This window comes from Myotis daubentonii, chromosome 6, assembly GCF_963259705.1.
Source record: "Myotis daubentonii chromosome 6, mMyoDau2.1, whole genome shotgun sequence".
In the NCBI taxonomy this organism is placed as follows: domain Eukaryota; kingdom Metazoa; phylum Chordata; class Mammalia; order Chiroptera; family Vespertilionidae; genus Myotis; species Myotis daubentonii.
Genome location: NC_081845.1, coordinates 39336337 through 39350282, shown reverse-complemented (window position 1 = coordinate 39350282; position 13946 = coordinate 39336337). Strand labels below are relative to the sequence as shown.

Below are 13946 nucleotides of genomic sequence, written 5' to 3'. Positions count from 1 at the left end.
AATCTCTGTCTTCCCTACAGGGCCCTGATGGATCCTACCAGCTCAGGACTCTCAAGATCATGAAAAGAGTCTAGTCATAAGTGGTCTGTTCTGCTGCTCAGTCACAGATCCATGGGCTATTGGAGGGGGCCAGGTTGGGGGGTGGGGGGTGGGGGAACATGGACCTCAGCTGGTCCAACTCCCTGGGGTCTGCATAGGTGAAGGACTTGCCCAATGCCCTCAGCATATCAGTGGGGAGAGCAGGACTAAAACCCAGGTTTGTGGCTTCTGATCCAATCTAGCTTCTGGCCCAGAAACAGGGAATGAGGTGGGGGAAGTGCATGTACATACATGCGTGTACATCAGCTTCACACCTGCCCATGCACACCAGCTGTGCTGTTCCCACCCTTCAGTGATGTCTGCTTCCCACCACACAGATGTTTTCATCTGGGGCCAGATCCTCCCTTCATCATGGGGTCCCTCCTTCCTCTCCAGACCTGAAGGTGTTCAAGTGGCCAAAGCTGTGTTCAGACGTGACAGAAAAAGACAGGACTACATGTAACATTTACTTTGGGATTTCCTCCCCTCGGACCTTTTATGTTCAGGACAACGAGGAAAAAGCCACGGAAGCTGAATGTACAGAGTTTGTGTCTAACTGTTGGAGGAGAGAAGGGATCCTTAGGGTATTTGCAAGTGGGTTTTCTTGGGTGGCTCAGAGACTTTATGAACATGTGAGAAAGGCCACCTAGCTTGGACCTGTGTTGGAGAAGAGAGGGGACATGAGCCTGGAAATGGTTTTGTCAGGGCAGAGCATGTAGCAAAGTTAATATTTTCAGGGTCTATTAAGTTGGAAGCAAACCAAGGGCAGGTAGTGAGAGAAGCCTTGGACATTTGCACCCAGCTTTCCCCAAGAACGGTCCTGGGCCTTCCTTGCTGGCCTCAGCCTCAGACAACACTGACTCAGGAGGATTCCTCACCCTCCACCCCCTCGGCCCAACGGTTTCATGGAAAACCATGTAGCCTTTGTCAAGGATCATTGCAAAAACACTGGAGTCAGAAGGGAGGCCTCTGAGCAGGGAACTGGTCAAGTGAGAGCAGGATCAAAACCCAGGAGCAATCGTGACCCCCAAACAGCTATAGTCACAGGCCAGAAAAAAGACAGGAATACATGTAGCAGCATGCCAACTACCCGGAATCAACAGCCTGGAATAGGATTCTAGAGTCAACAGATACCGTGTGGGGGGCTTTCCAAGCGCTGTGATTGATTTCAATCCTCCAGACTACCAGAGGGGGCAGCCCTCTTATCCCGGATGACTGACCAAGAGGAAGGAGATCCTAGAAGAGAGACTAGTCCAAGATGATGACCCTGGGAAGACACTTACCTGGGGGCTCTGACCAGTCTCAGGTTCCTTCCCTGTCTGGGCTGCCCCTACGTAGTCACAGGCCAGAATGGGAAGGTCAGGAAGATGGGAAGTATAGTCCATAGAGAGCTCTGGGCTCCTGTAACAAGTCACTCCCAAGCCAGCAGCACTGGCCTGTCCACACGGAGGGCCTCCCTTAGCTGTGAATTAGGCCTTTGAAAGGTTTTTCCTTGCTATCTACTTATGGGAGCTGGTTCTACGGAAATAGGGGACACCAAGAAGTCGATCAGGTAACATAAACACAGGCTCATATAAATTCCATTCTTTATTAAAAATACAGAAATACTTTTTACAGCATGAACAGAAAATACTGCACTGTCTTGGAATCTTAAGACTTAGAAATTTTATTGAATCACTCTCAGGCCCATGATACACTGTACTAGAAAAAAAAACACTGCTTCCAAAATTAAAAACAAACACGCCCAAATATTAAAATCATTAAGGCCAGTATATTTGATGAAACTGTACATATCTGACCATAGTGTACCTACCAGTCACTGTTTAAGGGAGTACATCAAAAAGAGACTTCTCAATAATGAAAGAATTGGCCCAAAGGAAAAAGTTACAAACAACAGCAAAAAGGCTTTGAAAAATTAAAAGCACATTTTGATATGATGTCTTATATATAATAGTCTATTCATTAAAACACTGTACATTGTAAAAACAAAATGAGCACATCAACTCAATCGTAAAGAACATGATTTGCTGGGAGCCTGCTTATTGCAGATGAGAGATTTGTAAATATATGCAGTAGAATACCTGTATGTCCATACACAGATAATGTATCTGTATAAACAGTACATGATGAAGTTAAACTAGAGGATAAATACTTTAATAAACTATGCTTTGAGGCACATGAGGAATAAAATTCAGGTTGTTTCTAAGTTATGGACACTGCATCTTTTCTCCCCCTGGTTTTTGTACCTTAGTGTAATGCCTATTTGCATGTAACCTAGTTATCTTATGTTTGCATGCTTTGCAAACTGAATTACAGAACCAAATTGCCTGTTATAATTTCCCATTATGTGACACAATTACATAGGAACACTTCGAGGTGAGGGGATTGTCCCAATATTAGGAAATGCTGATTGCATCATGCTTGCAAAGAGCAAAAATTAAGGAGAGGCTCTTTCCCCAGATGGCAGAGTTTACTGCTCTTTCTCTCCTATGTAAATGCCGTTCCCCATTACAATGAGTTCTATTCACGGATTTCTGGTCTGCAAAATTAGATCCATTGGTATTTTTTTTAAAAAGCTAGGCCCTAACTATACACCATTTCCTAAATTCAAACCGCCACACTTCCGAAGCACTTCTAAATAAAGCATGGAATTGAAGTAACGTTCCCAAATTACATTGTGCCCACAAAAGGTGAAAGCACAATGGATTTTCAAGTAATTAGAGGACCCACAGTACTGACACCAGCTCCTTCTTGCACACATGCCTCAGACAAGCAAAGGATGCACAAGCTTTTGCTGGATGACCATTGTCTCAAATTCCCTAACTCAACCATAAATGCACATAAGAATATGTACACACCCACACTTTAAAGGTCTTTAATTAGAAGGGAGGGAAGACCATCTAGGCAGGGAAAAGGAAATGTGGGCAACCCTGTTTTTCTCTTTGGGAGATGAGGAGGTGACCTAGGAGATGAGGCAGTGACCTTGGAGATGAGGAGGTGACCTATTTGCACCCTTGGTTCCTGGCTCTTTCATGCAGTGCACGTTAAAGACAGAAGCTTTCCCCAGAGAGAGGTTGCAGCTGCCACTTTCCCAGATGGAGAGAGATCAGAAAGCCTCCTGCCTGGGTATATCGGGGAGAGGGGTAGACTACAGCGGTGGAAACACGAGATTAACTAAAGCCGAGTTACAGAATGAAAGAATCTGAAAATAAGCCCCTCAGCTTCCAAAACAAAAGGCATAACATTTCAATCATCAGCATTCAACCTCACAAGCTTAGAGAACATGGATTTCCGCTTCCTCAGATGCCCTCATTACTTAGCAAGAGCCTTGCCAGGTAATCACAGCCTCTCATGGCGAGTAAAACACAAACCTTTGGGCCTCATGATGCTTGGAGAGGTTACGATAGCACCTAATTAAGAAAATTTTTTTACTGTGAATGTAAAGAGAAAATAGCAACAGAAGACAGTTATGATGAAATGATTTGATTTTATTCATTGATTTGGTTTTCTTGTATGTACAGAATAAAAAGTAAACTTTATCTACAAATGTAGGTAAAGTATAAAATCTTTATAATAACAAAATTATTTCTAGGTATTTACAGAAGAGAAACATTCTAATCAACTATGTCTGTAAAATGGAAATGTCTGCTATATGAAACAACTGATAATTCAAAATTTCAGGATGAGATGAGCTCAGTTTTTAAAAAAATCTTCAAGTGATCAAAGATATTGCTGAACAACGACAGCAAATTAAATATTGAGGTTTATGACATGATAGAAATGCACACGTGAATATGCACACAAAGAAACCAGTCCTCCAAACTCTCACACGTGGCAGAAACACTTCCAGTTCCTGTGGAGGAAGCAAGTTTAACTTCCAGAAAGACCTTGAGGGTGTGTGATTGTGCTGGATAAAGGCCAGGAATAGAGCATGCCCTTTCCAAAATGTTGCTGCCTTTGCCCCTCCCCTAAACCACATTTCCTTGTGGGAAATACATCATCATCTTCCCTTGCCCAGACTTAAGCCACTTAATACTGCACACATCTCAGCAGACTTGTAAATGTCTAAAAACAAAACCTTATCCCAGAAATGCTTCTGATGTCATCATTGTGCCTTATCTTTGGTCCTGGCTGGACCCATCTCACTTAAACAGAGGCACTGGCCTGGCTTTGGTCACTTGTAGATGCAGTCAGTGGGTTTGGACAAAGCTACATGTTCTATAAAGAACTTGGAATGATCAGAATTGCTACTGGGTGTGAGAGTGACTCCATACAGACTGCAGGAGGCAGCATGGCTGGGAAAAACAACTCAACTCATGGTTCTCAAGAGGTATGTCACATGGGCTCCAGGTCACATGACTCTTGACCTTCGGGGCTGAAGGAGGAGGGACACCGAGTGGGATGGGCATTTGGGCTTGTGCTTGAGGAAGGCTGATGATGGTTACTAGTGAGCCATCAGGGTGAGTCACAGAAGAGCAGTCAAAAGGGATTACATTCTGGTTCCCAAACTCAAGGACAGACAGAAAGGGCTAGACCTTGAAAATGGAAAGAACAAGTGGACATTGGGCTGGACGTATGACAGAGCCAAGGAGTGCTGTGGGCGGGTGACGATGGGACAGTGGAAGGCAGGCCAGGGTCAGGGCTGCCAAGCCAGGGAGAGAAGAGGCAACTTGCTAATTTTTTATTTCCCTCTCTACCCTTTTCCTTCCCAAAAGGCATTTGAGCTGGTGGAATCGAGAAAAAGAGAAAACAAAGAAACATGAAGAGACAGCAAGAAATGGAAAGTAAAAAACAATGAGAAGGGATAGCAAAGTGATGGTTACAAGGCTTTGAGGAGGAGGTATGAGCCCGGGAGAGAAGGTATCTAGATGAGATCAGACAGGAGGAGAGGCAGAACCTAGAAGTCATGAAGCAGAAGAGCGAGGAACCAATAGCCCCACTGGCCTTTGCTGAAGGTAACTGAGCTGGAAATGCCTTTAAAGGTCATCTGGAAGCTGCCTCGTTTTCCAGATGCGGAGGTGGAGGGGCGGTGGGCAGTAACTCAGCTTGTTTCTTTTGTGTTGCACCATAGATCTGCCCCTGCCAGGTGGTGCGGAACCCATGGGAGAGAGGGTGAAGAAGGCGATTCACTGGAGGTGAGCCGTCCAGGTGTCACTCAAGGCTTCTTCCTCCCAGTTCCTCTGGGATTCTAGCACTCTCGGTCTGAGGACTGTCTCTGTGTATTTGCACTTATCACAATATTCTCAGCTAACAATGCCTAAGATACAGAATGAGATTACTTTAAAGCGAACTTAATATTGGCCTTCAAAGTAGTCTATCCATTGCAGCACCTTACACTGATATCTGCCTATATATTTAAATTATCAAATGAATTGTGGCTGTTATTGCATAAACCATTTGTACCCAGTAAGGAAACACGCAAGGAAAAGACCTAATGAGCATGGAGACGCATCACTTTACACCTGTTAGTCCACCAGACACCACCCCAGTGGCTGTGGCTCACTCCAAAAGACAACATGCACCCTCATACGACCACAATGGGCTTCCAACATCACTTGGAAAAGAATGTGTCCTAGCTTCTAAAGATGCCCCCAAAAGAGATGTACTAAGAATATTCAGAGCAATGACAACGAATTGGAACAGCACTCAAGCTTTTGAGGTGATTTCTTTGAAGGTGAAACACTCTACGTTTTGGTGTGGTTATGAAAAAAAAAAATTGGTCATGTGATTCTATGCCCAAAGCTCCTATGTAACCATTTGGGGAAAAAGAGAATCCCCTGATATTTCTAATTCTGTTTTCAAGGGAGGAGATGAGTGAGAAATGGAAGAGGACCTGGGAAGTTCTCATCTACCTATTCCCCGTGGGCTGCATACTCTCAGTCTTCCTACCACCCGCACATGTGAGAGTGGCTTATGGGGAAGGCCCAGCCGGACTGGCCTCCTTCCCAAGGGGAGCAAGATATTGGGAGTGTACAGATCATGAAAGAGCTAACTGCAGTTAACCAGCTGATGGAAACCCTACTCATTTCTGAGAGGCATTATGGATTGAGAAAAGATGTTTTAAAAGTAAAGGTGCAAATAATCCTTTTTACTCTCTAATGCTTGCAGTGGAGCATTAGGCCAAGCAGAATGGGAAATCTTAAGACAAAAAGACACGAGTGAGCCCAGCCGGTGTGGCTCAGTGGTTGAGCACTGACCTATGAACCAGGAGGTCGCAGTTGGATTCCTGGTCAGGGCACATTCCCAGGTTGCAGGCTTGATCCCCAGTGTGGGGCGTGCAGGAGGCAGCTGATCAAAGATTCTCTCATTATTCATGTTTCTATCTCTCTCTCCCTCTCCCTTTCTTTCTGAAATCAATAAAAATATATATTTTTTAAAAGAAACACAACATTAAAAAAAAAAATTAGTGAAATACAAGTCAGTGACTATGGAGGTTGACCTATCTGAGCACCTGACGAGCCAGAGGAAATGAAAGGCCTTGTGCTCCTCTTTTGGTCTGCTCCTTTTGCAATTTTCTTTCAGTAAAGATATTGGACTTCAAGAAAACTGGTGGCTTTTTGGAGAAAATATGAACACTGGCCAAGCATTCGTTCATTCAGTCAGCCAAGGCATATTAGTGAGGTGCCTTTTATATGGCAGGTACTAGGCAAGGTGCTGAATAGTATCTACTTTTCCCAAGTACCAAGATGCAAGTATTTTCATAGAGAATCTATCTGCTCCAGAATTTTATCTAAGCAAGCTACATCAACTACATACTTGGCATACTTTTGGGTCTGATTTCTAAATCATGGCTAGGTAGTTCTTCTGACTAAGAGAGAGTGCTCTAAAATGCAAAATCTCCTTTGCAATCCCTTCTCAAACCTTCCCCAATTCCCACTTCTCGTTGCATTAGCTCAAATACACGCTCACTCATGCATGCACAAAGCACGGCATCTAACTTGGGTATGGGGGTCATAAACTGACTCTTTCATAAATTCACAAAAGACCATGTTTACTTTCCTATCATCAATCATAACCTGCTTTCATCTAAACTAAAGCTTCCTTCCTTCATTATATCACCAACCAGTAAGTACAATCGGTGACAGGGCCTCCGCGTGCCAAAGCATCTTTTTCACAGTTTAACAACTGGGAGGCGCCTGGCCTTATCGATTCATTCACACAAGCTTATGTAACTTTATCACATGCTTATGTGAACACAGCCAGATTTACAACTACATGGAAAATTCTCCAGGCCACCCTTTCTGTGTGGGTACGAGGCCACAAAAATCCCGCTCATGTTTTATGACAGGGCTGATGAACCTGGCGACCATGACCTTACCCGAGTTCTACATTTATATCGAGTGTCTGCTCCTCTGTCCTAACGCAGTGGGGCTGGGGTTACTTGCCAGTGTCAGTTTGTGTAATAGGTGTGGTTACTGCATTGGACAAGCTCTGTGAAAAAGAGAAAGATTGCAGAGTTGGCTTCCTCTCAAACGTCTGTGTCTGATTCACAGACATCTGTGTCTCCCTGAGAAAGAACTTTCACAAGCAGAGCTGTCCAACAAAGAAATAAGCCACTTCCTATGGGAGTGAGCTCCTCCGAATGGGAAGTGGCGGGGCAGAGCCATTTCTCGGGGCTGTGGGGGAAGGCACTCCAGCACCATGATAGGGAGGGCGAGCCTCCCTGACAGTTGAGGATGCTGCATTGGTGAGGGAGGCAGCCTCGGGTCACACACACTTGCTATGAAGTGACACCCAGTGAGGGTCTGCTATTCCATAGTGAGCTGTTAGGAGAAGCGAGGCTTTGGGTAGGTTTCACAGGAGGCTCCGATGGAAGACATTGGGGTTGGCCTTCGCAATAAGCCTCTACAGAAGCACCTCTAAGGCTCAGGTCATGAGGTCAAGCTACAGAGCAGAGCATGGTGGGCTGGCAGCCCAGAGCAAGTCTAAGCGGCATTTTAGACCCTTTTGGACAAGCGTGGCATGGGAGCGCCTCCCCCCAGCCTCGAGTTTGACGTGCTTGCTCTAGGCAGAAAGATGCTCTGTCCCCACACTGGCTGACATCATTATTCAGTTGGCTGCCCAGCCAGCTCTGGGCTCTTGAGTGGGTCTCCGCTCCTCTCCTGCCCGTCCTCTCAGAACCAACCCTGGTCCAGCCCGGGACCTGGAGGGGGGCGTCATTCTTCAGCTCGACGTGCTGCCTGCTCCTCTGGGGGAAATCAGTGCTCAGCGCGAGGAGAACCCCAAGCTCTTCCTGGAGGGCCCTGCTTGGGAAAGAGAGTGCAGAGCAGCAAATGCTCCCTCGAAAACGTGCTTTTGCTTCCCGGGCAGGGGAATTTCCCGGGGCGGGAGAGCGGCGTGGGCTTTCTTCTGGGCGCAGCGTGCTGGTGAGGTCCCTGTGCGAGCATACCGCGGCAACCACAGCGGAATGCGCCACAGGAAGTGTCCCAGCTGCTGTCTATTAGCATTAGAACAAATTACACAAAGCAAATTGTTAGCAGACATGTTTCCGTAATATTTAACTGGCGGCAATAAATAAGAGCGATTCTCTTTCAAGTAAATGCTGCGTTTCCAAAACTCCAGCTTCCAATTGTCCGTGAAGGACTCATCTCCGAGGAGGAGGGAGGACACCCTGGGAGCCTGCACAGCGGGAGTGAGGCCGGAAGCTCAGGTGCTGGTGCGGTGTGGCCGCGGGACTGACGTCGCAGGGCGCCCCCAGGAACGGGCGCACCTCTGGGTGTCCCACCACCTGCTGGGTGCAGCGCCGGGCCTCGGCACGCCTTCTCCCGCCACAGGCAAACGCAGGAGACAAGGCAGCTCTGCTCGGAGCCTGGAGTGTGTTTATGATCCACACCCACCGGCAGGTTTTCGCCCTTCCCCTTCACAAAAGATTGCATTTTAAAGAATGTATCTACTCCTTCACCGTCCCATGTTTTGCTATCTGAGATTTCTTTTTTAATGAGACCCCATCGGAGAAGAGTTGAAAAAGTGTCCCATCAGAACAAACATCGAAGAGCACCGCCTTCTGCTCGCACACACAGAAACCTGGCCGTTTCTTTAGAAAGAAAACATAACTTTTCATCTTTCAAGACCTACTGACAATGGCTAAATTCCAGTTCCTGGTCACCTCTGAGCATTTCCAACTATCTTCAGATATATGACAAAATTCTCCTAAAGCAATCTCAAAAAAAAAAAACAATTTAAAAAATAATTTTAATATTTAAAAAGTAAGAACTATTTCATACAGGATGTAAATTCAAAAAATAGGTTATGGCAGCTTCAGGGGCTGGGGACTGTTAGAAGAGGTGCCCTTTTCTGGTTTTCCTAAGAAATTTATGGTTTTGTCTCCCCTCCCTCACCGATTTCCTTTTCAAGCAAAGCCAGCCTCAGCTCGGCACTCCTTTGCCACGTGTTTCAACATGGTACCTGGTTCTCCCGAGGGGCCCTTCCCTCCTTTTCCACTGGGAGGAAAAGCTTGGCCGCCCTGCTGAAGGGAGATGCCAGGAGCCAGTGTCCACGCTGGTGGGCAGTGAGCAAGATGCTGGAGAATACTGCTTTTTGCCTACAGGTCTCCCTGGCGGGGCCTCTCCCCTCAGTCACAGGGAGCCTCAGTCATCTGGGCGTTGGGTGGGCCCAGAAGCCCCCAGCTGCCTCCAGGGCGCCCCCTGCTGGCGATAGAAGGTAAGCGCGTTCTGCCTCCGTGTTACAAAGCTGAGGACACAAATTTAACCAAACACATAATAGTAGCTGACACACTCCCAGCCACTTCCTAAGGCTCTTCCAACTACAGTGTCAGGACACACACACACACACACACACACACTCTCTCTCTCTCTCCTCATGTCTTTTACGTGAAGTCTTCACCAAAGCAATAATGTGCTTCATAAAATATTTAAAATGCCTTAGGCAATAGCATTGTGTCTAGATTTTTTAAAAAGTGTTTAAAGAAAAGTATAATTGAAAATACGTGGAACAGGAACACGCACTCTCTAATTTGGAAATACGCAAACTATAGCGTTATTCGTCACAACCTGGAGCAAAGCTACGACAGTGGCATAACAACTACAACATCTGTGCAAGTGTGGGGCCCCAAATAAGCTCACATTTAGACAAGAGCGACGCACACGGCCTGACTCTTTAAGGTCTGTTTAGAGGAAATGGCCTGGCATGTTTTACATTTGCTAAGCTATTTGGCTGCCTGGTTTGACAAGATTTTTGAAAGGGGTGAAAATTAATTATTATTGCAGTACTGCTACAATGATTTGGTCGGCTGAGTGCATTCCAGTGCAAAAACAGGCAAGGGAGAATTTCCTCCCCGGGCTATTCTCTGATATGGCAGCATTCGTTTTAAGAGTAATGAGATTTTTAAAAAGTCAAACCTTAAATATCATGGCTTCAGCAATCTGTCCTGCTTAAAGTTTAATGCGAAATGAGATAGCACCTCCATGAGAGCAGTTACATGTGAACATGGATCCAGTTTTCTCCTAGACTTGAGATGGAAACATCTCCCACCCCTGAGAACTACCCAAAGTCTCTCTTTGACATTGTTTGGGGATGGTTTCAACCTGGGGGCACAGTGCTCATGTTTTTGTAGTGAGGAAGGTGCTAGTGAGGCTGGGTGGGAAGTTGTGAAAGTCTCTAAATGAGGTATATGTTGATGGAAGAGGCACCATGAGTTTCAGAGGGTTGAGCAGAAACAGTGGAGAAACATGGGTTGTCGTGAGGTTTCCGGACTCTCACAGCATGGCATGGAGTATCTCTCATGATCTTCATCTAATTCTAACCAATTCCTAAAGAATCAATTTACAAAGCTACCCAGGGCTGCCTTGGGGTTTGTGCAGGCCATGTCCTGCACAGGGGCACTGGTTGAGGGGTGAGGGGGCTGAAATCCCAGCCTGTTCCACTCTCCAGCCGAGATTCCTGCTCAGGCTGCATCCCGGAGGTGGGCGTGCCTTTTCTAATGTATATTTGGGCCAAGAGAAACCCTGAGGTTCTTTTTGATCCTCACCCTTCTGATTGCAAAGTCTGGTCTTCATCTCCTCACCTCCAACTACGGATTTTTATTTTTATTTTTTTAAGAAAGTGGATATGCCCCTGGCAAAGGTGAATTCATTTTGAAGATATGTTTTCTGCTCGGTGAAAGATGAAGGAAAAAAAGAGAGAGGGAAAAGGATAAGAAGAAGAATGAAGACAAAGTTGTCCTTCTGCCCAGGAAATTGTGGATGCATCGTCCTTCCCTGGACACAGCTGCAAAGGGACAGAAAATCAATTTTTTTCTATTACTCCACAGCGAAGAAGGAAAACCTCTCTGTAAATTGCATTAAACCCAATAATAGCATGTCTGCGTATTTGCTAAGGACTAGAAAAATTAGCCACCGATACAACTCCATAACCCAGCAATGTAACTAGCAATCAACACTCCCATTTCAAAGCTTAGATGAGACATTCTTCTTCTTTTTTAAAGAAACACCCATGGCTAAATGTCGCTAGGACTGTTCGGCGGGCCGATGTATCGACACCTCAGTAAGGATTCTGGAAGAGAAGAAACTCCAAAGCCCCATCTGGGAAGAATGAACTTCCAGCTTCTTGCCTTCGCTGCTTGTGCATCAGTCCGTAATAATGATTGGCTAAGAACTAGAACCTTCTAGAAGACGGTTTCTTTCCAATTACCTTTGGGAGGTAATTAGTTCTTCCCAAGTTTGCAATCTGTGGTGCCGACCTTGGAATAAGTTCCCTATGCTGTGTAGGCTAGATCTTGTCCACAGAAGCCCTAACCCTCCTGCCCAGGACAGACCTATCCGCCTGCAGGAGTGAGGGTCCTGAAATCTCATTAGCAGTCTGCCCTCTAGTGGGGTAACACAGTACTTCAGATCACTGGGAATAGAAAAGGGGTTTTTTCTTCTCTTTCAGAGAGCAAAAGAATTCAAGTTTTCCAGATAGTGCAAGGGGAGGCATTTATCTTCAAAGACAGCTTCCAGAGCTGAATCAAGCAAGGCTCACAATGATAGGTCCCCGGGTCACAGTCAAAGACAGGTGGTGCTGTGGTGGGCGTGGCCACAAGGCCTGCAGAGCGAGACCAAGGTTCTTTTCACACCCATGGAACCCTCCAGGGTTCTCCTTGGGTGATAGCACTCAGTTCCCCACTCTCTCATTGTCCAAATAGGACCCACTCTGATGGCAACCAACCTGTTAGGAATGTTACCGATCATAGGCATTTTTGTAATTTTTTGGCAAATCATTAACACAAAAGAGCCTTTGAAATGGGCCAGGTTGACTTTTTAAAAAGGCAAAGAGTTTTGTAAAAAGACCCCGTCTTTGTGCCTGTTGTTTTGAAGAAGGGAATCTGTTTTTCCATGGTGGCTGGATGTTGGTAAGGCAGAGATGATCTTGAGATCTGCTGGCTGGCTTTTGCTTCTAGCTTCTAAAAACCTTCAAAACTTGGCCTGCTTCAGTTTGTCAATATGGTAGCAGAGTTTCAGCGCAGGTCCCAGCTTCAGGCCCAAGTATTTCATAATCATGTCACTCTTCAGCAGCAAGAGAGCATTGCCGTCAATCTCCTGGTGGGACAGGATCAGAACAAAGGAAACCCAGAAGACGGTCAGAGTGATCAAATGGTGGCCAAAGTTAAAGTGTGGTCAGGGGGTGAGGAATGTGGATGTACTTAGGAACATGTTCTTAGTCGCAACGCAATATCTTCTTTAAAAGATAGAGCAAAAATGTTATATGCTCCTCTCCCTGGGGTAATTTAATACAATGGATCTTTCATATTCCTATTTCATCAGGATTGAAGGAATTAAACATAACTCCAGCATGGTCCCAATATCTCACATATGATGTCTTTCTCTTCATCCAATCTAGGGCTAAATGAGCAAGAAGTGTGCAATGGACTGAGTGTCCCCTGGTCCCCTCCCCATTCATAGGTTGAAATCCTAACCTCCAATAGGTGGTTACTTTGGGGGCAATTAGGTTACGATGGTGAAGCCCTCATGAATGGGATTAGTGTCCTTATACAATGAGAAGATGACAATCTGCAACCTGGGAAGGGGCTCTCACCAGATGAAGACCAGGCTGATCTCGGACTTCTGGTCTCCAGCACTGAGAAGTGAATTGCTGTTGTTCACAGCCAGCCGGCTATGGCACTTTGTTAGAGCAGCCCAAGCTAAGACAAAATATCATCCCTTAGGCCCTGGAACTAGTGGTTCCCTTCCCACTAGTTTCTCCTGAGCCATGGATTCTCCTGAGAGCCTCAGAAAGAATGTCAGCCCTGCCGGCACCTTGACTTCAGCGCAGTGAGACCCCTGCCAGCTGCTGGTATAAGGCCCTGACTTCCATCCACCACTCTAATCTCTTGTTTCTTTTCTGGGTAAGCCCACCTACCTTTAGCTGATCACCAGATTGCTAATTACACCCTATGAGGGCATTCAAGTGTTTTTTGGCCCTGTCAGTAATGCTGGGTGGCATACCACTAAATAATGCACCTGCTTCATCTCGCGGTATAGCACAAAGAACTACCAAGGAAATGCCAATCCCTTGAGGTCCTGGCATTGCTCCCACTTGTCTCTGAAAATGGTAACCCTTCAGAATGCGTGTTGAATTCATGGACCTAGTAGGGCTGGGCTTCCTCGTTAACCGTTAGTGCTATTTTCAGGGCACTTGAAATAAAAGGTAGAAATGTGGGGCACTTGGCTGGGGAGGAGGCACAATTGCAGGACTCATATAACTGCAAGGGCCACCAGTCCCTCTCCTTCATCTACACTCTGATGAAGTGCTGACTCTGTGTCACTCACTCTCCATGTCCTTGGCACAATGCAGAGTGGGCCAAAATCATCTGTGGGCCCTCCCAGGGGCCTCATTGCCTAAAGTCTCCCTTTACCCCACCCCCTAGACTT

At 46.0% G+C, this 13946-nt stretch overlaps 1 protein-coding gene across 5 annotated transcripts in view; it reads right to left on the bottom strand.

Annotated features, from left to right (window-relative positions):
* Window positions 1-1652: 1652 nt before the first annotated feature.
* Window positions 1653-13946, bottom strand: part of SCML4 (Scm polycomb group protein like 4) — a 92474-nt gene continuing 80180 nt past the window's right edge. For 4 of the 5 annotated variants that reach the window (XM_059700793.1, XM_059700794.1, XM_059700795.1 and 1 more), the window contains one exon: window positions 1653-12614. In XM_059700793.1, the coding sequence (XP_059556776.1) occupies window positions 12489-12614 (126 nt within the window). In that variant the 3' untranslated portion in view covers window positions 1653-12488. The remainder of the gene's footprint in view (window positions 12615-13946) is intronic. The other variant, XR_009453444.1, reaches the window with a different exon arrangement.